Source organism: Limanda limanda, chromosome 14, assembly GCF_963576545.1.
Source record: "Limanda limanda chromosome 14, fLimLim1.1, whole genome shotgun sequence".
NCBI classification, from domain to species: Eukaryota; Metazoa; Chordata; class Actinopteri; order Pleuronectiformes; family Pleuronectidae; genus Limanda; species Limanda limanda.
Genome location: NC_083649.1, coordinates 19919954 through 19944264, shown reverse-complemented (window position 1 = coordinate 19944264; position 24311 = coordinate 19919954). Strand labels below are relative to the sequence as shown.

Here is a 24311-nt window from a genome sequence, read left to right as displayed (position 1 = left end):
TTCCACTGTTCCACTGAGGTTGTAGTTGCACGTCAGCGTCAAGCGTAGAAGAAGAGACAACGAACATCCGGTCAGAGGAGGGGGGAGGAAAGTTCAAAATAAAACAAAGTCAAGGCTTAAAACGTTTAAACCTTTATTACAGAGCCAAAACAAATATTATTCATCCGTTTAAAATTTGTATATGAGAGATGTAAATTCATACACGCGATAAGAAATGTGGTTTCCAAAGTAAAGAGGGTATTGAGAATCAAAGAATGGGTCACAACTATGATTGGATAAAAAAAAAAAAACATTTCACCAATAACGGTGACTAAAACAATTAAGAGATAGTATTTGAATATTTAAACAAAACAATGCAATAAAAAAATATTTTTTTCCGTTGTTTCTTTTCGACATGAGCAATTTAGCGTTTATTTATGTGGAGTGACACATTAAGTTAGTGTTTATTATAGGATAATTTATCTTGAAAGAATAGAGGGAGGAACTGTGTGCACACAAAAAAAGCAGTGATATGATGTTTGACTTTAGAAAACACACCCTCCCCCCCAAATGCCGCTTTTATTTTGTAAGGAAATCTGAAAGTGCGTGACTTCCTCCCCTTCCCGAGCGCCTCTCTGTAACTTGTCGCTGTGACGAAGGTCTCTGTCCCGTGTCTTTTCTCCTCCCTCTGTCCAATTCACGTCCGCTGTGCTCCGTTACGTACATGAGCACCTTCCACCAGCGTCATCAGCGTTATGTTGATGATGAAGGTGGCCTGCAAGTCGTTAAAATATCTCCCTTTATAGGTTATATGTATATATATTACCCAGTCTACGTTAATCCTGATGTGGTCTAGTTATATATCCACGTGTCTGCAACTGAACATTCACACCAGTCAGTTCAATCGTGCGGAATCAGGCTATAGCTGCAGAAGTGAACCCTCCCCCACTAAAAATGTCTGATTATTCAATTCCCAGTGGCCACTCAGCTGTTTGATAAAAATCCAAATATTCTTCTTGGCTTTATTATAAGGTATAGATTATCCACTTATAGTAAATCCGTCATTGGGGCATTTCAACCTGTTAAAAACCAGATATGGTTATATATATATAAATCAGCTTGAGTGTTGCTGAGAGATCCCACACGTCTCCTGAGGCACACCTCTATGGAAAATGTAGTCATGCTGTCGGTCTTGTGACACTGACCCAGCACAGTTGCTAAGGAAGAGAAAAGGCACCGGCTTACTGTGATGGCATGAGACCACGACCAAGAGTTTTAAATCCAGAAACCTACAATGTAGGTGTCATCTAAATTATTTTTCTGTCTAACTTTGTAGCTTGCTGCTTCTAGAAATAGTCTCCTGCATGCCTGCGTGGTGGCAGCTGACACAGGGAAGAGAGAGGTTGTCACATACTGCCCACTCGTTTAGATTTAAAATAAAGCAATCAAAGAATAATACAAATCAGAGCTGATTTCAAATTACAGGGATATCTTTTTTTGCACGATTTGAATAAGCCCCCAGCTCTGATTATAGACAATAATAAACGTTAGTCTGGTCAGTTTGAAGCATAATGAAGCTGTGTGTGTGTGTGTGTGCGTGTGTGCGTGCGTGCGTGCGTGCGTGTGTGCGTGCGTGCGTGTGTGTGTGTGTGTGTGTGTGTGTGTGTGTGTGTGTGTGTGTGTGTGCAGCGGGACAGGATTTCCGTGGTGCGTGCACGGGAGGGAAAAACTGACAGCAGTGTCAGAGCGACCTTGAATGAAGGTCACCCAGTCTCTGCTGCAGACACTGCACTTCTGCGGGGCTGCATCACACACACACACTCTGCTGCAGTCTGCATCATCATCATCATCATCATCTTCATCATCATCATCATCGTCCCTGTGTGTGTGAGAGCAGTGGTCATGTTAGATTCTGGGTTTGGGTTCGTGTTGTTGGGATTTGGTCGACGTGCATTATAATATGATGAGAGCAGTGTTCGGAGACGCGGTACAGTGTCGTCCATGCTGGTGTGTTGTAAACGGTGGATGGCAGCTGGGGTCCCTATGGGCGCTTCTTACAGCAGGTCGTGACCTCAGACAGGTGTCAGCTGATACATAAATACCAAGAAGCCTTTGTGCCTCTGCTACACACACACACACACGGAGAGAGAGAGAGAGAGAGAGAGAGAGAGAGAGAGAGAGAGAGAGAGAGAGAGAGAGAGAGAGAGAGAGACTATTGGGCACCACTTCATTGTGGTGCATGGACTGAGTCATAGATAACAGCACTGATAGAGATCAGTCTACACCTACATTATAAACAATCCTAATCTGTATACAAGCACCACAAGCTTCAGTGTAAGGTTAAAGTATCAAAGTATATGGGCTTGAGGATTTTAAGGGGTTCACTATCCTGGTCCAAACAGCTGAGTTGACAAATGGATGAACAGGTGACAAGAGAAAATAAACCAAAGAAAATAGAACATATAATTTTCTTATAAAAAGTTAGTGTATTTTATGTTTTTTATTCCTTCAAATAAAACACAAGGGGTAAATTCAGCCTAAATAAGGGTGACAAGTATTCTATATTATAAAGATTTTACCTATAGCAAAGCCTGTATGGTTAAATATGGACCCTGTTTTCTGCTATATTGGATATCAGAACATCAGTAAACACGGGTTAGCTTTGTTATCCATTGAAATGACAACACCTCCTTTTTTTGTTGATTTATTTAATCTGTGATGAACAAAATGTCCTCATTATTTATTGTGGCGCAGCTCTTTTTCTTGTCTAAATAGCATGATCCCTGCAGTCTCAGTTGTTCTTAAAACCTGAGCGCATTTATACCGAAATTACATGTCTGAATTCTATTTTTGGACGGATTTCCCCTTTAACTCCGGGTCAGGAGTGTATCGCCGACATCAGCATTTACCAACACTGCCAAAATTATGTTCCCTCTAGTGGCAGCCGGGGGAGAGTGCATCAGAGTTGCTGATGACGTTATAGCAGCTGAGTGTGTGTGTGTCCTCCACTGAAAGGTCACCCACTGCCACAGCACATCACCAGGGCCTGCTCACTTCCTGATCACTACGCCACAACGCTGCTTTTCCATTTTTCATTTGCTGCAGTAAAGTGTCAGATTAACAAAAGGCCAGAGGAACGTTCATACAGTTCATGCTCCTTTAAAAACGTCCAACTCACTCGCAATGAGAACACAAGAGCAAGGGGGACGAGAGACTGACTGGGATTTGTCTCATTTCAAATCATTAAGATGGTTAATAACAAATCATTTCAAGTCTACTTGAGTCAAAGACCTTGGATGGATTCTAATCTGTGATGTTAGGTCTTAGTGCTGTACAGATCAAAATGTGTGAATGTGTGCCATCTGCTGGTTGTGTTTACAGAGGGAAAGCAGCCTTCATTTACTCAGAAGAGGAGAGGGGGTATAGTAATACATTTAATTATAAATTAATATGCAAATTTGTATCCATCTCCTATTTTGTGACCTCGGCATTGCTTTCATACAACATGAATATACAGATGATAGAATAACTCCAGGCACAATTTGATGTCGCACAATGTTTGTCCTTGGGGCCATTTTCAGATTGAAACACAAAGGTAGAGTTACCAGCCGAGTATCACTTACACGGATCAACTGAGGAGCTGTAGTCATGCTAAAAGGAACATATTGACAAACTGAAGGGCATTTATACAGTACAAACAGTGCTGCATGTACAGTATGCTATTCAAGTCTCGCAGCACCTGTCTCCCTTTGCCACCAGCCAACACGCCAATGTTTTCATTCTCACCATCACATGATAAGATACTGTCCTTATGTCATGACAGTGGTGACCTGCCCTGCTTAGGTTGTTCCATTGAACTTTTATTTCCTGTTTTACTTTTGTATCATATTTCGTCCTTTACTTGCTGTCTTTGTCTAGTTTTCCCTCTTTGGTGATGGCCTGCCCCTCCCAGATGTGGTTCCCCAGAGGCCTATGGCTCCCTTGTCTATTTAGTCCCAGTGCTCTCAGTCCTTTGTTGCCTGGTTTTTAAATCAATATCCATGAATTAATTCCCCAGTGAAAAAGTTGAAAAACACTATATAATTCCTGGATCCATCCCCTAATCTGTATCCACATCTTAATCTATTCCTATACCACATCGTTTCATCAAGTGTCATGGTGGTCCATCTTGTATTTTTTTTGTAATCTTGCAAACAAACCAAACAACTGACAGAGGGAAAGCGGAGGAAATTGTCTTCTCTGAAACTACCTGCCTTTGTTGTGTGTCTGCCTTTTGGGTCCTGAACTCCTCTAACCCCCAACAACACAAATCATGTGTCATTTCAATCTACTGACAGAAATCTGAGAAAATACTGCAAATATTTCCTGTAACCAATTTAAAATTCAGGCTTGTACAGTGGGATGTTGTTCACTATCAAGTGTTTATTGTTAAAAGCAAATAACAGGAAATGGAAAATTAAAGATGGTGAATGAATCAAGCACAAAATTTCACTAAATCACATTTTGTAGCCAAAACATGTCTTCCAGGGAATGTAGAGTAATTGGTCTTCAACGGAAAAACATGAACCCTAATGCACTGTATGTTCCACTACTTTTTCCTAAAATTATGTTGATGCTGAGTTTGCATGTTCTCACAGTGTCTGTGTGGATTTTCTCTGTAATTCTGGCTTCCTCCCACAGCCCAGAGAAATGCAGATAGGGGTTGGGTCAATCGGAGACTCGAGATTGACTGTGGGTGGGAATGTGAGAGTGTCTGGTTGTTTGTCTCTGAAGGTTATCTTGGCCAAGGACCTTTTGGCATGAAGATGGGGAAGCCTGGGATCAAACTGCTGACCTTCTGGTTAGAGGAAGCTCTACCCTATTTAGCCATAAGGGCCAGAACAGCATCTTTAGAAAATGTACTTTCAACAATATAATAAACATGCTTGTAAGACACAGTGCTGCTTTAATTTAAAAAATATTTATTACATGTATGCAGTACAGTTGGATTAATGGATTTAACCATCAAAATGCAAATGTTATGGTCGTTTAGACAGTATTCACACAGCATTTAGAAAAGTTTGTTACATACCTCAAATGTACAAGAGCCTGTCAAGTACCTGTTTATTTATACTTGGCAGGGTTGAAGAGTGTAAGCAACCCTCCTCTTTAGGTTGCTCTCTAATATTTTGCACTGGTGTGGATTAGTAAAACACAAAGGGAGCCCTGAAGTTGAGATGCACTTCCGTCTTGGCCCAGTAGAGGGCAGCAGCTCTTCATAACGTAAAGGGAGCATCGGCATAACAGTCGCTTCATCATCTTTGATTAAGGCAAACACACTCGCATGCTTAGGCCATTAAATGCAAACCACAAGGGGCTAAGGCTTATTTTGCAATATGTTTTCATCAAGTGTCTGTAAGTAAGCAGCACATATACACAGATACATTGCTCAGATTCTTCCCACATCTCATGAATCAAGTTGGAGTTTCTGTACCAGGCCTAGATCTGGAGGTTCAGTGGTTTGGGGTTTCCATTGGGCTCCTTCCTGTCAGAGTTGGAGCCATTGACCTCGGGGCTTCTCTGTGGAACAGGCCTTCTGTGGCGTCTCCTCTTCGGCTGACGAGAGCGAGCAGGGTTGGGTTGTGTTGGGTCCAGCAGAGGATCCAGATGAAGTTTAATACTCTGAGTATCTGAGGATTCATCAATGAAGGCAAGGTTCTCCCCGAAGTAGTCCAGAGGCTGAGACAGGTGGGGCTGCTCCTTCTCAGTTTTTTCTTCAGGCACTCGCTCCGTCTGCGTGGCCTGAGAGTCTGTTTCTGATCCAGACCCGGATTCATTGGACGAGTAAGAGGAGGAGGAGTAGGATCCAGAATCGGTCTGGTTCTCAGGGTGCCCCTCTTTCCCCTCAGAGGGCCCTGTACCTGACACACTCTGACCGTGGCTGCGAGAGCCATGGCGGCGCCTTCTCCGGCGCCGCTTGAAGGGGTCGTCGATTTTTCCTGGGATTCGGAAATCTACCGACATATTCTGGATGTTCTGAGTCCAGTCGGTGGCGTGGGCTCGCAGTTCTTCCATCTGAGAGAGAAGGGTCAAACCAGAGTTTAGCCAAACCCAATCACAGTTATTTATCTTTACCTCCTTTTTAATTACATCCCTTTCTTATCTTGTCTTTATCTCTTCTTGTTTAATTTTGGTTAACTTATGGTAGCATTTTTTCTTGCAACCTAAATTGATTATTTCAGATAAATAATTGTTATTTTTATTATTGTTAATATTATTATTAGTAGAAGTAGAAGTATATTTTTACGAATCTTTATTGGGTTCATGCATATATTCAAAACAAAAGACATTACCGAAAGATAAAGAAAAAGAAAAGAAGAAAAATATAACTGTAGACATTGAACACTTTACGGTTTTTAGTTTGATTCCCCTTTATAAGGATTTTTTAGTTTTGTATTAGTCATATTGCCAAGTATACCATTCAACACTTCTTGGGGATCATATAACATAGCACTAAACTAAGTGTTTTCCAATTAAATTCTACCCATTTATGCAAATTTTGTGGTTTCCTTTAATGTCACCCACATATGAAATCATAGTTTACACTCTATTTTAGACATGACATTCCATTAAGCTGTGATAAGGTTTGATTATAATGTATTTTTCAGGTATTATTAATCTGGGATGTTAGGACTCAGGATGGGATGGGAGGGGGTATAGGGATAAATAGTTGTGTTGTAAAGCTGAGTGATAGCTTATTTCCCCCTTCCTTTCTCTCTTCTTTGGATAATTAACTACCGCAAGATCAGACTCAATGAAATAAAGAGTGTAAAAAAAGAGCTGATTTAGAGAAAGAAACGCAGAAGAATGCAAGTATACCTCAGCTCTGGTCTTCTTAGAAAGCACCCGGAGCCAGTTCCCAATCATCGTCAGGATAGACGCAAAGTAGGCGAGACCCAGCAAGATCCAGAACCACACCAGAGGCTTGTACCAGTGGTCGCTCCCTGCAATCCCAGAATCCCCTTTGACAAGACACAAATACACAGTAGCAGTCAGTTAAAGCAGCAATAACCGTATATAATATACACCCATCCATGTCCAAACAGTCATGATGGGAGACACTATGCAGCAGGTCTGATAAATCGATAGTTGCCCTTCTAAAAGAAAATCCTCCTGAATAATTGATGAGAAAAATGAAAAATATCTGTGCTAAGTGAACTTAATGCATCATAACTGACAGACATATTGACAGATGACTAATTAAGTTATTTTTGCAACTCATCTGCCGATCAATACATTCAACAAATTATGAAAAAAATATGTAAAAACAAACGCAGAAGAGTGGAAGCCACGTTTCACTTCGGCAAAAGGAGTAAATTCTTATTGATTTGTATATTAAAGCATTTTTGAATAACCGCAAGTTATCAGGGGTTTGTTAAAAGGGATGTGTCTGTGCATGATTAGATCTTTTAACCTCTGTTGTGGTGAGAGTAAGTTCAGCTGTGACGTGACCTCATGGCTAAAATAAACCCTGTTGAGTATTATTGGTGGAAGTTGTCGACTTTCATGGATAAAGTAATGTAGCCAGTTTTTTCTGAAAACATCTCACTGGACACAAATCTGAAAAGGTGAATATACTCAAGTATCACAATTAAATACAATATTTAAGATCAATTTTCTGCTACTTCTCAACTCTGAATGAAGTTGTGTGTATTAACTATTGCACTACACTTGATAACTTTAAAGATTTATTTTTGATTTGACTTTACTACCATTTTACATGATACAATTTTCTTGAATGAATAAACACTAGTAGGTCAAATAAGTTTCACCACCTTACCAGCTACATCATTAACAAGTCCATTCATCCATGATAAGTATAATATCCCAGTGAATTACATGGCATCCACCACATCCCAATTTTTTGAAATTTTCTCACACACAGAATATCGCTACTTCCCCTCTACTTCTGTTTTCTTATTTTTTGTGAGTGCAGATTCCTTTTCTAGTATTTCTATATTACCTCTGCCAAGGAGGTTTTTTTATCACCCCTGTCCATTTGTTTGTTTGTTGGATTGTATTTTTGTTGGTTTGTAAGCAAGATTACACAAAAATTATTCAAAAGGAATTCCACAAAACATGGTGGAAAGATGTGGTATGTGTCAGGGAAGAAACCATTAAAGTTTGGTGCGATTTTTTTTACTGTTTTCAAGGATCTTGATCTGATGGAAGAAATAGGGCATATTTGGGGAAATAATAACTATGACTTTGTGGAATTTGTTTGTAGATCCAAGATCGCAGTGGCGGCGACATCGTGGATCATGCTGGTGGATCGCAGATCAGAGAGAGTGGTGGTGGATCATAATCAAGGTGGCAGCTGATGGTTGATTATGATGGTGGATCCTGATAGTGGCAGTGGATGATGACGATGTTCTGTGGATTATGGGCTTTACAAATACAATTTGATTGATTGATTTAAGAGAACTGTTGGGCCTTGGTTGACTCTACTGGGAACCATTCCAGTTGTCCGTGGTATTTTCATGAGAGCAGGGAAATTGTGTTAGTAACAGATGTTGCATCATGATCACAACTAACATGTTACTCTATCTAGTGCGCCTTGTACTGGTGCACAGTGGAACCCTTTTACTGTTCCCATTGACAGTGATTAAAAAGGTGTTTTTTTGAGTGTTTTGTTCGTATTGGAGAATGTATAATATGCAATATGTAAGAATACGAATATACTGTAATTCATGTGCTTTACATCTAAACATCATGTTCTAATATAGCCATTGTGGCCAGTCCCCCCCATTGTGATCACACTATTTCAAGCTATGTTTAGAAACATGCGGTGGTTCTATTGTTGTGTACCTGCAACATAGTCTCCAAAACCCACTGTTGTCAGGGTGATAACTACAAAATAGGCCGACTCCAAAAGACTCCAGCCCTCCACCCTTTGGAAGACCAGGATAGGTACTGCAACAAAGAGCACGCAACCCAGCAGGATGGACAGGACGGCTGAGATCACTCGCACAATAGTGGGACTCACACGCCATTTCTGTCCGCAGGGTGAAACAACACAGTGGGATGAGAAAAATGAGGGGAAAATCAAGCAAAGAAGACATGAACAGCACTGTTTGGGGTCTGACCAGGAAGAGAGTCTCTATTTTGGCAACAGCTTTCCTCAGCCAAGTACCCAGATGGTCTCCAACCCCAGCGAGTAGGATACCAAACAGTGGGATTCCCACCAGGGCGTAGAAAATGCAGAACAGCTGACCTCCGTATGTCTTGGGCGAGATGTTTCCAAAACCTGGCATGTAGGGTCAGAGGTCAGAGACACAATTTGTAAACGGATTCCAGTCAAAAATGCGTCATTAGAATTAAATGTTGTGGTCCTAATATTTGTACTGGACACTTACCAATGGTTGTGATAATTGTTCCTGAGAAAAAAAAGGCACTGGCCAGATCCCATTGGCTGACAAAGCTGGTGTTGCTGGTGGCATCCACACCTGCACCGATGGCCTCCACCACTTCCTGGGAAGGGACATTAGACAAGAGTTATTATCATGAAATTAATATATATTTTTAAAAGTCCAGTGTGTAAGATTTAGGTGCTAGGGTTAGTTTGGCAGAACTTAAATACAAAATTATCCTGGTGGTGTTTTCCCTAGTGTGTGTAATGATCTAAATTGTATGAATTGTTGTTTTCTTTACCCTAGAATGGGCCCTTTATATTTAATTACTTTATATTTACATCAGGAGCGGGTCCTTTTTTTTTTTTTACAGTAACCCAGGCTGGACAAACTAAACACCATTTGAGTTTTTGGAGGGGGGGGGGGGGGTATTCAGCTGCGACGGTCAACTTCACCGAGAGATGTCACTTAATTCTATAAACTGAACCTTTAATTAGACAGTAAAAAGAGCACTAAAAAAGGAGATATTGCACATTAATAAATTAACCCATCAGTTCAAGATCTATTAATTTACTACTCTACATCCGGCCACAAATGATGTGGAAAATGCACAGTCCCGATCAGCATCAGCCTGTCAGTGACAAAGAGACTGATTACCGATGTATAACGGCGACCGGCTCCACTCTGTCCCAAGTGTATCGAACCCCCCCAGCACAGATAATCGAATTACCTGATCTTATTATCTGTTTTGTGTCCGTTGGTACTTGAAGACATTTGTTAACCCTCAAATTAAAAGCGAATATGATGAGGCTGTGTCTAAACATGGACTCTGCAGATGTTATAGTGACTTTAGGTGCATATATAGGAGCATTTCAGTAAATAGAGTCAATTTACAGTGTAGTGTGGTTTTGTTGCCTGAACATTTATAATAGGTAATGATGCACACTTTAAATTTAACTTTTTCAAGTTTATTGTTAGCTCTAGGGCTTTGTGCAAAGCCAAACATCATTTATATATTTTTTGAAAATTGCTGCTTGTTTAAACACATTGTTTTCTTCAAAAAAAAAGACTTCCTTTTTTTAAAGGCTACTGACAGGACAGCGGAAGTTCAAGGACGTATCAGATTTGAGTGGGCCCTATAATAAACAAACAGTTATAAGCTAATATTCATTCTGTACATTTTTTATAATAAAGTCGATTTTTGACCTGCAACCTACCATCATTTTTCTGTTGATTATTCTCTACTAAATCCAAGGCTGAATCAAAACCTAAGAGTCTTTGATTTACAGTGAAAACAACTGCAGAGGATGATTGTTATTTCTGCTCTATAAATAACTAAAACATATTAAATAACCTTAATCATTGACAATTCTAAAAAAATTCTGTTGATTGATCGATTAGTTGACTAATCGATCAATCAACAATCATTTCAAATGATGTAGTATGCATACGTTTCTTATTATCAGACCATATATGGTCAGAAAGGCCTCCTGGAAATCAGCTGTGCCACAAAGCCAAACACATGACCCACCACATTAATAGCCAGTGGTATCAAACAACTGTAGAGGGGTGACATTGTGTAGTGGATAAGATCTCAAGTTACAATACATCACATTGTTGAAAGACAGAACTTGGAGTCTATCAAACATCAGCCGATACTGGTTGTGTGAAACCGGACCCGTCTGACTCTGTGACAGCTGCCAGGCTCACTTATGAATAAGATTACTCCTGTTTGTATACAGGATGTAATTAAGAGCTCATGTGTTTAAGATCTTACAAGTGCAAGTTCATGCTAATGATTTCTACGTTTTATTTTAGAAGGGGATCGATGCCATCAGATCCTTGCCTGTTTATTAGCCTGTGAGTGGATACATTTAATAATTCTTGTTTGTATGTATGAAATGTTTTGTTATAAACTTGTCATATGAATAAATTGTGTAATATATGATATATTTGAATCATTTGAGACGATTAAAACCTACTAAAATATTTAGGAATGTTACTTAATGATTCCTATTTTCCTATTTATGGAAGTTTTTATTTTAGAATACAAAATGTTTTTAAAAATATTCCTCCTAATAAAACACATAACATTTCAGTGTTGTCTTAAGCTATCAAGTTCAATAACTGCAACCAGACCAGCTCTTGTAAACTGGAGCAACAACAATGTTAAAGTCAATCTGCATCACACATCTTTATTAATATAGTAGCCTAAAGGCTCTTATATACTTCTACGTATCCGTTTCTCGGAGAGGTCTCAGCGGGAGACAAAGAGTCTTTTTGATTTTTACTTCTCCGACGACTATCCGTCTAAAAACAATTCCCCGCCAAACCCATAGGTGGCGCAACGGAAGACGAGCTCAGAGAAGCCTACCCCATTTGGGAAGAAGAAGTCCACGTGTGTCTGTTTACATGTTAGCCTGCGTCCCACACACTGAACCATGGCAACTAACAGAACTAAATAAAGTGACACCCAGCGTGTCAAGATGCTGATGTAATCGTTTCTTAGCGCAGCGGTTCCCCGGTCTTGTTTCCGAACTGTGTTGCTGATTCCACAGCTTGAATCTGCTTGAGGCTACATGTAGCTAGAAGCTACACGGACCTAGCTCCCCCCAGCTTCCACACACAGTCAGCAGGGACTCCCGACACTAACTACTATCCAGTGTTTGCTTCTAACCTGACGGTATTATAGAAACAGTGTCATGATAGAAGTGGAATTAAAGTCGTGACGGCGGGTTTTTGCACTGTTACCACCGCAGTTAGCATGGTGGCTAGCCCGCTAGCCTAGCCTGCTAGCGCCGTTTTGAAAGCTCGTTCTAACCGTATGTGACCGTGCACACATGCCCTCAGTGCTCTAACGAGCCACCGTCAGCCGGACAACTCCGCTGGCTTAACACACACGTCTCATTCATCGTAGAATCATAGTTGTGTTCGTGTTTGTTGCTACAAGTAAACGGGAAGTTTGAGGTCCGGAAATACGGAAATGACGTCATACGGAAATGATGTCGTTCGCGGACCAATCACAGCCAAGAGCGGTCCGTCGGGTCTCCAACATGAAGACGGATAGTTAGAAAAATCAGACGTGTACGAAAAGCTATCTGAAGCACTCGGAGAGGGCGTTTCACGACGGATAGGGCGGTCTTATCTGTCCGTAATAGAAAAAAACGGAAAGGCATAAATTGGCCTTTAGAATATGAAAGGTGAGGTTGAGCTGGATTTATAACCCAGCAACAATTTGTTCGGAGTTAGTTTGATTCTGTATAACCGTGTAAACCAAAAAATACAATAAAGTTCACCAAAGCTCTGCGTGAAACCACATAACGATTGGCCTCGCCACAGGAAGCAAATGTACCCACATCCTCTCTTGCACAGATTGGGGATTCGCCACAGAAAAAAATTGCATATGTGTGACCACATGCCACAACTCAGATGGTCAGAAAAAATGTCGGTATTCAAGTTGCTGACATCATAATTTTACAATTAACTCTAGTTTCTCCTGTAATTTAAATTTTTCAAATGTAACTTTTGTCACAGGCTTAATGTCCATTTCCCAAAAGCGCCTAACACCATACTTTTTATCCAATTTTAATGGTTAAATGTATATGTTTTCGGTTATTTATATGTCTATCACCTGATCCTTTTTTTTCTTCTTTATTATTATGCAAATATTGGACAGAGGTGTCAAGGTGTCGGTCAAACGTGCTACACATGAAACAACATATTTAGTTTTACAGCTTCCTTTTTCCCCCCCACATTCTGGCTTCAAGCACATGATCCCATGATGTGCTTCAGTGTTAGATTCAGTATTTGTGCTCTGTGTTTATTTAAAGCAGCAGCTTCTAGTTGGTTGATTTTTTGTATTGTTGTTTTAGCAAACAGGTGCACATAGGCTGGATCTGGTTTCAGTTGTTGAGTTTGTTAGCTTTAGAGGCAAGAGTTGCGATTGGCTGAGAGGCGAGAGGGTGGTAACCACGCCACTGTCACTCCATCAAATGAACTCATGAAACTAAAGGATGAAATGTATATTTTTGTATGTATAATAAGGAAGTATTCAAGTTTGCATGCCTTTGCCATACGTCAGCCTTGAGTCCCTTTTTGCAAATGTCAGCCACTGTATGCAGATCACTTTCAGGCTAAAACTGTCATTTACAACGTGCATTCTGGAGCGAGGACAAACTTCTCGGAATCACAGCACGGTTGCCAAGCTGGCTCATAAAACACAAACATTCAGCCTGTCTCCATGACTTCAGAGGACATCACATTGATATCCTGGAGACTAACTCCAACCTAAACCTAAACAAACCTGACTTTAAAACACGTCTTCACCTTAAAATGTAATGATTTACGTTATGGGGACATACGAGAAGTCCCAATTATGTGACATTTAAGTCCCCACAAAATGAGTTGGACCACGAACATACACACACAAACACACACAAAGACACACGCACACACACACCAACACGCACAAACACACACAAACACGCACACACACACACACACACACACACACACACACACACACACACACACACACACACACACACTGGAGTTGACCAATCCTTACAAACTGCTCTGACCACACATCTGCCCCCCCCCCAATCAAATCTGAAGTATGCCTCAGGACCCTGATGAGAATTGACAATATGAGTTGTGATAAGTTGTGTTGTCATACTTAAGTTCCATGCCGTGAATATAATACATAAAATCAGAGCCAGCTGTTCGTCAGACTCCATGCCAAAATGTATTTTTAGCGACTAGAGGTTATCAGTGTCTAAGTTACAGATCCTCTGTTGTTTGTTTACGTATAACTAACAACATGCCGTAACTAAGTCCAGTGTCACAGTCACTTTCTGATGCACAATTTCCAGGTCCAGTAACCTGGACCCTGTTGACACAAGACATAAGGAGAAAAAACTTAAAGAGAAAAATAATAATATGAAAATATGAACAGTTTATTAAAATTATCGCCAGCACCAACAGGAATTTGCTCACCCGACTACATGTTATTTTCGTCTTTAAGCTTTAGTGAGAATAGAAAAGTATGAAAACTGTCTTCATTGATGACAAAGACCATTAAAGACAGGGTGAAAACACAAAATAACTTTATATGACTTCTAACAAGCCACTTTGTGAGGCTTGTTAGAATTCTTCAAAATTGACACAATCTGGGAAGGAAAATCATTGTTTGGTTGAGCTGTTCATTATTTATATAAAGCCCAGAATCTATTATGAGGAAATATGGAAACTACTTCTTTAATTCAGTAAAATCTGATGGAAAAGGGAATTCCATTTAAAATTGGACCACTAGAAGAAGCAGCCAAAGATAGACTGGTCACAAGAAGATCTACTTTACCTCTACAAAGGCCTGTAGGTTGTTTTCTCCAACACATGTGAAGTTCAACAGGAAGTCCTGGCGCGCGCTCTGCAGCATCATGTGCTTGTTCTCCTCCCGCGGGGTCTCCAGGGCCTGGAACACCACGGCACCCAGCACCAAGTACAGAAGCACCCCCGTTAAGATGACGAGCACGGTGGAGCACCGCATGGCTGCACCTCCGCCCAGTCCGAACGTAGACTCCTGCTTCTCTCCGCCAGCCTCAGCGTGGCCAGGATCCCAGCTGCTGCAGCTGAAATATCAGCATCCACACAGACATGAGCAGTTTCACACTGACCACATGAGAGAGGCAGCAACACAGGGGCCGCACACACATGTCTGCAGCAGCAGCCACACCCCCCCATTAGCTGCACACAAGGCATTTAAATGGACTGAGGCCTCACCACACTGCTGTCACAGTAAGTGCAACGTCCCTGATACAAACCTGTCATCTGACCCACCTTACAACCCTGTAGGCAGAAGAGCAACTGATACATGTTACATATACACAAACAGATGCACACACAACACTGACCTGTCAATCCGCTTCAGATGGCCACGCCTGCGTCTTTTCCAGTCCTTCTTCACGCCAGGCCTGAGGATGGAGTCCCTGGACCCGTAACCACCAGGGAGCCCGTCCACCTCACACTCTGACGGAGGGGACACTAGGTAGGAGCACACACATGTGCCTTCAATCAGCGTTTAAGTCAGTGATTTTGAAAGGTTAATGGTCGGTAGTTATATTGCACATTTTTTGTCTTGACAACAACTCTTTATACTGCAGTTTTTGCCACACACATTCATGAAGTGCACCTATGTGCAGCACTTTCTGTATCTTGCACCTCAGCACAGTGTGCAGGATCGAACCGCCGGCCTTCTGCTTAGTGGATGACCCGCTCTACCTCTTACAGCAGTGAGTGGTGAGGATGATCCACAATGACAAGGCAACAATCAACAACAGGGTGATGCTACTGAACAAAAAACACCTGTTGACTTTCTTTACTGTTACATGTTCTCTGATTCCATCTTCTTATTATATGCACCATGGAAGTTTTGGCCGAGGGGCGACAAATGACCATCTATGTCTTGAAGGTGATGCTGATCAGAAGAAAAGTTTCCTCCAACTAGGAGTGGAACCTGGAAACTTGAGACCAGCCTCAGAGCGATGATGTTGGTCATCGTCAGCTCAAACCAGGAGGATCAAACTGAAACTGGAGCTAAGGCTGGGCACACTGGTGTTAAAGCAATGGCGCCGAGAATCTGATAGATGTGTCCGACGCTCCCTTTATCCAGTAAAAACCTGGGAAATTATTTAATAAGGGACGGATCACTGGACTGCTTCCAGAAAGAAAAAAACTTCAACCTCCCATCTTCTTAAGTTCTTTAGTCAGCAGACTGCTGGTACTGGTCCAAACTTAGAGTAATAAACATGGTGACAGCAAATATACACCCGCTCTCCAAACAGTTTTACAGCTGCTGGAAACATAGGGACTGTCTACTTAGTAAATTGGACACATCACAGCTCCACAGTTTGCAGAATATGCACTAATGCTGACATTACAGTAGTCATAATGCTGGCACAAGCAATAAGAAATGGGACAAACGTCCCTGTGTGATCATCACATTTAACCTGCAATTCACAAATTAAAGATTGTTTTACACCTCAGATATTATTCTAGTATATTTCAGTCCAGAAACACAGTTACAGAGAACATCTGAATTTACAATCCTTCTATCAGCATGAATAACACCACAGTTAACCAGCCTCAGATAGACCTGACACACAAATAATGCACCTAATGCACAAAAAGGAAAATCATACTACGCCTTCCACCGAGTGCCAACAGGGGCTGTTACCGTGCTGCAGCCGAGCCGTGCCCATAGTGATCCGTTTTATTATTACCATTTAGAATCCCTCCATAAGACGCATGGCACTGACCACAGCACCTGGTAGTCCAGTGTCCAGCGTGTGAGCCTCACCTCAAAACCCACGATCAGGAGAATCCAGAGCAGTGGTCGAGTTCAGGCAGCCATGTACAGGGAGTGTGTGTGTGTGTGTGTGTGTGTGTGTGAGCAAGAGTATATCAGACTGTGTGTGTGTGTGAGGTAGAGTATATGAGAGAGTGTGTGTGTGTGTGTGAGGCTATTGCTGAGCGCACAAGAGTGAAAAAGATACTCAATCAAACTGACTTTATGGAGAGTGAGAGAGGGAATTGGAGAGAGGGAGCAGCACAGATCAAGGCGGAGGTGAAGATGAAAGCTATAGACTCCAGTTTGTTTTATATACATTTTACAACCACTCCGAAAAGCTGCAGGGATTTTTTTGTCAGAAACATAACGGACCTCATACTGTGCTTCAGTGTGTGATTATAATGTCCACTGTTCACTCCTGTGGAATACCTTCAATGTTCCTACAGTGTACAGCCTTGTATATACATTGATTGTCTCAGTGGGATCAATGTTTAGGATTGATTGAGGTCTAATTGTTGTCACACTGCCGAGTCTGCAGGGGGAAGCCGGCTCATATCCCATCTACCTCACAGGCTGCCTGACAGAACTGCTGCTGCTATACTTCTGTCTGTGTGTGTGTGTGTGTGTGTGTGTGTGTGTGTGTGTGTGTGTGTGTGTGTGTGTGTGTGTGTGTGTGTGTGTGTGTGTGTGTGTGTGTGTGTGTGTGTGTGTGTGTGTGTGTTTGTGTGTGTCTGTGTGTGTGTGTGTGTGTGATCCAGGAAACTGAAGTGAACTCTCAGACGTTCTTATAAAACATTTTAAGTACCGACCAGCTCAGGACATTTCTGCTTCACATTTCAGATTCCAGGCTGCAAAGTTTAATGGTGTTAGATGATGACTTCACTCCATATGAGTAACATGATTATCTGCAGGTTTCAGCAGATAACAGTCGGACACCATGACACTACACAGCAGAAGTAGTTTGAATAACTGCATCTGTATATATATACTGTATGTATCTGTGGACACAGGGAAATATTCATTCATTCATTATATATAACTGAGTGGTAATTCCTTTCAGGCCGTTATCATTGTCATGGTTAACAAAAAATGCTATGATATTTATTGTTTCACATCTTTAAATAAAAAAAATATTTTATGTTTTGTATTATGAGTGTGTTGAGGGGGTTGATCTAGGATTTATTTTTCTCTCTTTAAAATTACGGTATAGGACGATTTCTTTAATATTTCCCCAGGTTTCCCAGGGAATAATAAAATCAGACACATTTCGGGTACTGAAATAGATTTGAGGTGATCATTGTGTTTAAAAAGCACCTGTCCTTAATGTGCTGTTTCTAGAAACATGAATTTTATCTCCACCTCCACCAGGGAGGTTATGTTTTCACCCCTGTCCGTTTGTTGGTTGGTTTGTTTGTAAGCAAGGTTGGGCAAAAACTAACTGAATAGATTACAATGAAACTTGGTGGAAGGATGTGGTATCAGTCAGGAAGGAACCCATTCAATTTTGGTGCAGATCAGGATGAGGGGGCGGATCCAGGATGTATTTTTCTCTCTTTAAAATCGCGGGATAGGAAGATTTCTTTAATATTTCCCCAGGTTTCCTAGGGAATAATAAAATCAGACACATTTCGGGTACTGAAATAGATTTGAGGTGATCATTGAACCGTTGTGGAGGTTTGCACTCTATTCAAACCCCTTATTTAAGCAGCCAGAATAAAAAATGGTTTAAAAAAAAAGAAGTAACAATTAAGAGGTGGAAATGTGCTTTTCTTGTCTTTTTTAATTATCATTTTTTAGGTATAGATTTTAAGCTGAAAAAAGCAGAAATGGTGACTGCTTCAGTGCTACTCAGTCAGGACCAACCTTCACCTTCTCTGTGGATCACATGTAAGGAGAGAAAAACACAAGATTGATCTCATCACTTTTCATGAATATATATATATATTTACCTGATCAGTGTACTCAATCACTAAATAAATAAATAACGTAAAATAAATTTGTTATTATGTGTATCAGCCGGAAAAAAAACAATGTTGCCTACTTAAAAAATCAATCAGTCAATCAATCAATTATAATAAAATGAATCCCACATATCCCAGCAGTTCATTTGAACTGAGACTGAACTCATAACTAAGTGCTCTTGATTTTAAATGACGTGCACGTAAGCATATTATAATAATTGTTATTTATTAATGGTGACCCTGCACTGTTAATTGTACCAACTCTAGTAGCAAGTATGCTTCTTATCTCTCAACCAGAACTCAGTTCATCCCATACTGAGCCTGATATAACGCCCTGGCACACGTTCCTTCTGGAGGCTGGTTCTGGCTCGGCTGAAGTCCCTGGCATCCTCTGACGGAGAATGATTAAACAGAGACGTTTGAATGTTGTGTTGCAAACAGGCAGATTGAAGCTCCCGAATGAATTGTGGCTGTGGCTGATGGGTAGAGTGGTTGTCCTCAAACCCGAAGCTCGGCGGCTCAATCCTTAGTATTCCCCATGTACTGGATCCCTTAATGGCCCCTCATAGATGTTGACTGCACTGGTTGTAAGTCGCTTAGGAAAAAAGCGTCCCCCTAGTGACATGTAATGATGTAATAAAGTAATTGAACGAGCTCAGTGCAATTTGTTCGGCGAGAGGTGGTGTTTGTGGGAGGAGTCACGACAGGCCCTGACAGAGGAGCAGGTCGTTGGGGTTCCGCAGACCGAGCGATCCCATTCGCTCAGAGCTGGGCTGGTATATGGGGAGGTGGCTGCGGGACGGGGGTGTGCAGCTGTTCTGCTGTGTCACTGCTGAACATGTGTAGCTGCAGGGAAATATTCATTCTGACTTTTGTTGTAATGTAAATGCAAGTAAATATTCTAACTGCAATTGCATGTGAAGTGTATTTCTGGTCAGCCGAGAGGTTGATTTGGTTGTAGAAGTTGATGGTGAAGGTAAGGAACGCGGACCCAATACTTACAAGTATAATAATGTTTATCACACAGAAGTTTCACAGGTCAGGACGAGCTCTAGAACTCGGAGAAATCACACAGCCAAATGGTGAAGTATGACAGGTCGTGGTCAAACACACATTATATAGAGAGGTTAGTTCCGCCCATGGCTTCGGGTAACATGTCATCTCACCTAAGGCCTCCTAATAAGGACGTGTTTTGTACATGAAGATGAAAATACAATGGTCAAGGATCTTCCCTTCACCTCCATCCATTTGCTGGTCAGAGGTCATTCCCTAGGTCAAAGGTCCTTCCAAAGAAGGAAAGACCTGCTTGAATAAACAGCTGAAGGACTCTCTGAGAATGTCTGAGAGTCACGAAAATAAGTATCATAAATATCAGCCTGTCATTATATTTAAAAACGCATGCTAAAATCATTTACTCTGGTGAATACAGGACACATGTATTCAACCCTTTGCTTAGTCTAAAGTAGGGTCTTTTAATTTGTTTAAAAAAATTACAAATATATTTGAATATAGAATAAAAAATTTGATTGATCGTATGGATACAAGTTTTTTCAGTCAACTTACTATTTATCCATTCATCCATCTATATCATACCGATGATACTTTAAAGAACTGAAGCTGACATATGGTGAGAGCCAATGTATCACATAGCTATATATAAATATACTGCATAAATATAAACATTCACCCTCACATACATACCTATGAGTAATGTACTCAACCTGCATGTCTTTTTGTGGGCAGAAGAAGGGGTTGATATTTAATTACAACATATTAACATCTTGAAATCCATTTTATTCGCTGATCTTTTTATTCGTGTTAATTAATTCATCTCATTTCAACCTAAATAGAGGATTTACTTGTACGTGAATATCAGTTTATTTTTAAATAAAGAGATGAAAAAAATGTCCAGCCTTCTTCTGCTGAATCAACACTTTTTTTTTGGTCCCAAATAAAATAAAAAAAAGTTGGAAATTTGTACCTTAATGGAAAATTATCTCATGTGCATTAATCTAATGGGTATGACCTAATGAATTGATCTTAACCACTTGGACCAACAGTCTATTACATCTTGAAGGATGAAAGTTTCTGACACACCTTAAGATACAAGATGAGTTGGCATTTTTCAAATCCTTAACAGAAAATACATCACTATAGTTTATTTGGTCGAGGAGGTTATATTTTCATCTGCGTTGTTTGTCCGACTGTTCGTTGGCAGCTTTACTAAAAAATTACGGAACAGACGACCCCACAACTTAGTAGAAGGATGTTGTGTGTCAAGAACATTTTACATCTTTGTGTTTTAAACACTCTTTAACTTAGTGAGATATGGACGTTTTCAAAATTTGTGTGGATTTGTCAGATGTGGATCTTGATGGAAAACAAATCAGACATGTTTAGGGGACCGATGTCTATGAGTATGTGCAATTTGGTCCAGATCCATATAAAAATCTGGATCTGGAGAATTTAAATGTGGCTTTATGAGATGTATAGTAGGTATGCTCTCTGAGGGCCATTCTAATTTATATAAAGAAATTCACGTCATTGACCAATCAAACCAAAAAATATTGTATTATAAACATTGTGTTATCCTGCTGCAGAGCTGTCAGCTAAAATTAAAGTGTACATTTGGTTCACTCTGATACTATGTGATAATTACTAGTTGTGCAAGATGTGCACATTTTGCCTATTGACACATTTAGGCAGTGTAATAAATAGATCTTAATCACTTATTGATTATATGGGCTATAATATAACTGTAGCTGGGAGATGACTTTAAGTAACAATCTAGAATGGTCGAGCAAATACATCCGCCAACATCCAACAGTTCCCTTAAATTCAAACTGCACCAAATTTCATAAATGTGTGGATATCCCTCAAAAAATCAATCAATAAAAACTTTTTTAAAAGTTAAACGCCTATCTCATAATGTCAAAGAAAGGGGGGAAATATTCTCGGATTCGCCCCGAAATTTCCCTCTTTTGATTATGCCCCACACCTCAAAAGGATTTCATAGAAATCAGTTGAGTAGTTTTTGTGTAATCCTGCCAACAAACAATCAGGCACAGTCATGCATCAGACTTTACATAGACATATAATGTATTTAGATGCATTTGTAACGAGATAGAAGTGGACAGATCTTTCACCTTCTTTTCCTGCAAATACTGGATCCATACACTCACTGAGCAGCAGAACTGGATTTATTTCACGCACTCTCCAAATCAACTGTTAACCACATTTAGCTGCTTCAACTCAATCTACTTGAGAGCTCCCGTCTCTCTGCTTGCACGGAGGCTGAGAACAGTCCAGCAGCAGTGAAACAGATGTCTAATGTATCCGGCTACATGGATCCTGTGCCCGGTGCCGGACGAGGACGGTGCACAGTTATGGACAAAGGAATGGTTATTTATTTTGAGAAAAAAATGACATGCATTAACCAATGTTAAACAGAAATACAAGAGGGAGAATATTTGAAAATGTTCCCTTCCTACTTTATAAATCATAGGCAGAGAGAAAACTCATCTTAGTCTTCTATCCATTGCCTTAAATAGTTCAACAGAATTATGGGGAAAAAAAGACAAATTATTAAGTAATAATTTCCTGGAAGTTCATTCTGATATCAAAAATATACTGTGTTTTGTTGTTTGCCTTGAAATCAGGTCATTCATGCAAAGAAAGTAGAAATCCTTACTTCTAGTCGCCAGATGTTTTCAATTTCCGCCGTCCTTTTATTTCTGTGTGTGTGGTTTCCATCCAGCGGAGGGAACAAGTAGATCTGCTCAGGTGTGACCGATCTGAGAAGAAGCTCCACCAAAATGAAAAAGCTCAGATTCATTGATCTGATAAAAAAAAAAAAAAAACTCCTCACAAATGCAGCTATAGGAAGGTGGTGGTAAATAAAAGAGAGGAATGGAGGGTGGGGACATGACTGTGGTGGTGGTGGTGGTGGAGGAGGAACGTGCTCCTATTATGAGCACTTTATTTTCAATTAAGCCTTCTTGCATATACTGTTAGCTCAATTTCTGCTGTTTATTATTGATGACACAGGGCCTTCCTGGACTGGAAATTGACCGGTTAGCAAACGTCTGCAACTTTGGTAAACAAGGGGAAGCGAATATGGGCAGCGGTAGAAAAAACAAGAAAATAACGTTTTATTTGATCAGACGGCAGCAGAAGAAAATCAATACTTTTTTACTGAGAAAAGACGAAGGGAATTTTCATTTAACTACAAATATGTTCTGTTTCTAGGCCTCTGTTGTTTTGTTTTGATGAGTTTTTCCTCTAAAAGGTCAATTTGATGTTCTATATATACAGTTTATTAATATTTTCAATATAATAAATGAGCTGAAGGTTCTTATGTTTAAAGAATGTTGATTTACACCTTGCTTTTATGACTATTCATATTTTTTAATCCAATACCTCTGTTCCTATCAATTGACTGTTACTTTATACTTGTACATATAATGCTTATCCAAAATCACTATTTGTGCCACGTAATCCGAGGAAATCACATTTAACTTCACTAGATCCCAATTTTTTATCTGGATCTGCACCAGATTTCCCACACTCAACAGTCCCCTAAACAAGTCTGATCCATGAATTAATCTCTGAAGAATCAAGGAAAATGTTGAAAAACTCCCCATATCACAAGGTTAAAGGAAGAGGAAAGAAAACCCGGGACACTGATCCAGATCTACAGCCAAATGTAAAGGGCTCTTCTCTGACACATTACATCCTTCCACCAAGTTTAGTTACCTTGCTTACAAAAAACATACAAATATAAACGACATCTCCTTGCCGGGGGTTAAAGTTAGTAAAATAAATACCATAGTCTGTATATACAGATTGACCACATGACCGCGGTATACTACTCAGACTCTGGCCCCAAATGTGTGGGCAGCGTTTGTATAGCCAGCATATTTTGGCTTTATTTCTTTATAGTGGAAGGAGGTGGTCCATCTTTATTTACAGTCACATGAGCCACAGACACGGGACAAAACTTTTGGTTTGACCAGTTTGAATGATTCTCAAGACAAAGGACTCAAAGAGTCAAACGTGATAAACTTCCATTACTGGACCTTTTCTCGTGACTGCTTGCACAGGTATACACCTCTCAGGTTTGGCACACACCCATCAACCTATTACTAATTTATACAACCGTCATACTTATGTCTACGACCTAAAGACACTGATGACTTTAATGCAATTCTCTGGCATCGCTCTGTCCAACATCAACCTGAGCTGTGGACTAATCAGCCAGAGAGAGGCGCTCCCGCACACGGTTACACCTCTGATCGATTTGCCAAGGAATCCATTTGATACACTTTAATTTAGGCTTTAATCTGATCCCTCCAGTTCCTGAAAAGCTTTTACAGAGTGAGAGGAAGTCGACATAACTAAGAAGGATGTAAAGTGAGAGTGAGAGTCTGTTACAGGACGACTGGCTGAAAGATGCGCGGCGTCCTTTCAAAACATGTTCTGCAGATGGATTGATGTGAGAACTTCAGTCGCATCAGTGTGTTAACAGACTGTTAATAACTTTATTAACAGTCTATGGGTTAAATATCTTTCTGCTTCTTCCATGCTTGTTTATTGTTATGTTGCGGTTTGTTTCACTTACCCGAGTTAAAACACTAT

General features: G+C 40.4%; 1 protein-coding gene across 1 annotated transcript; it reads right to left on the bottom strand.

Annotated features, from left to right (window-relative positions):
- Window positions 1–5457: 5457 nt before the first annotated feature.
- LOC133019184 (potassium channel subfamily K member 4) lies at window positions 5458–16697 on the bottom strand. Its single transcript, XM_061085579.1, has 8 exons — window positions 16688–16697; window positions 15278–15407; window positions 14725–14995; window positions 9375–9489; window positions 9105–9265; window positions 8827–9013; window positions 6838–6980; window positions 5458–6033 (listed from the first exon to the last, which is right to left on the bottom strand). The coding sequence occupies exons 3-8, from the start codon at window positions 14911–14913 to the stop codon at window positions 5458–5460; spliced, it is 1371 nt and encodes a 456-aa protein (XP_060941562.1). The 5' UTR covers window positions 14914–14995; window positions 15278–15407; window positions 16688–16697.
- Between the last annotated feature and the right edge of the window lie 7614 nt (window positions 16698–24311).

Coding starts and splice junctions, on each gene's coding strand:
- LOC133019184 (XM_061085579.1), bottom strand. CDS start 14,913: ATGCGGTGCTCCACCGTGCTCGTCATCTTAACGGGGGTGCTTCTGTAC. Junction 9,490..14,724: donor ACCTACAGGCCTTTGTAGAG/GTAAAGTAGATC, acceptor GTCCCTTCCCAG/GAAGTGGTGGAGGCCATCGG. Junction 9,266..9,374: donor AACAATTATCACAACCATTG/GTAAGTGTCCAG, acceptor CCTACATGCCAG/GTTTTGGAAACATCTCGCCC.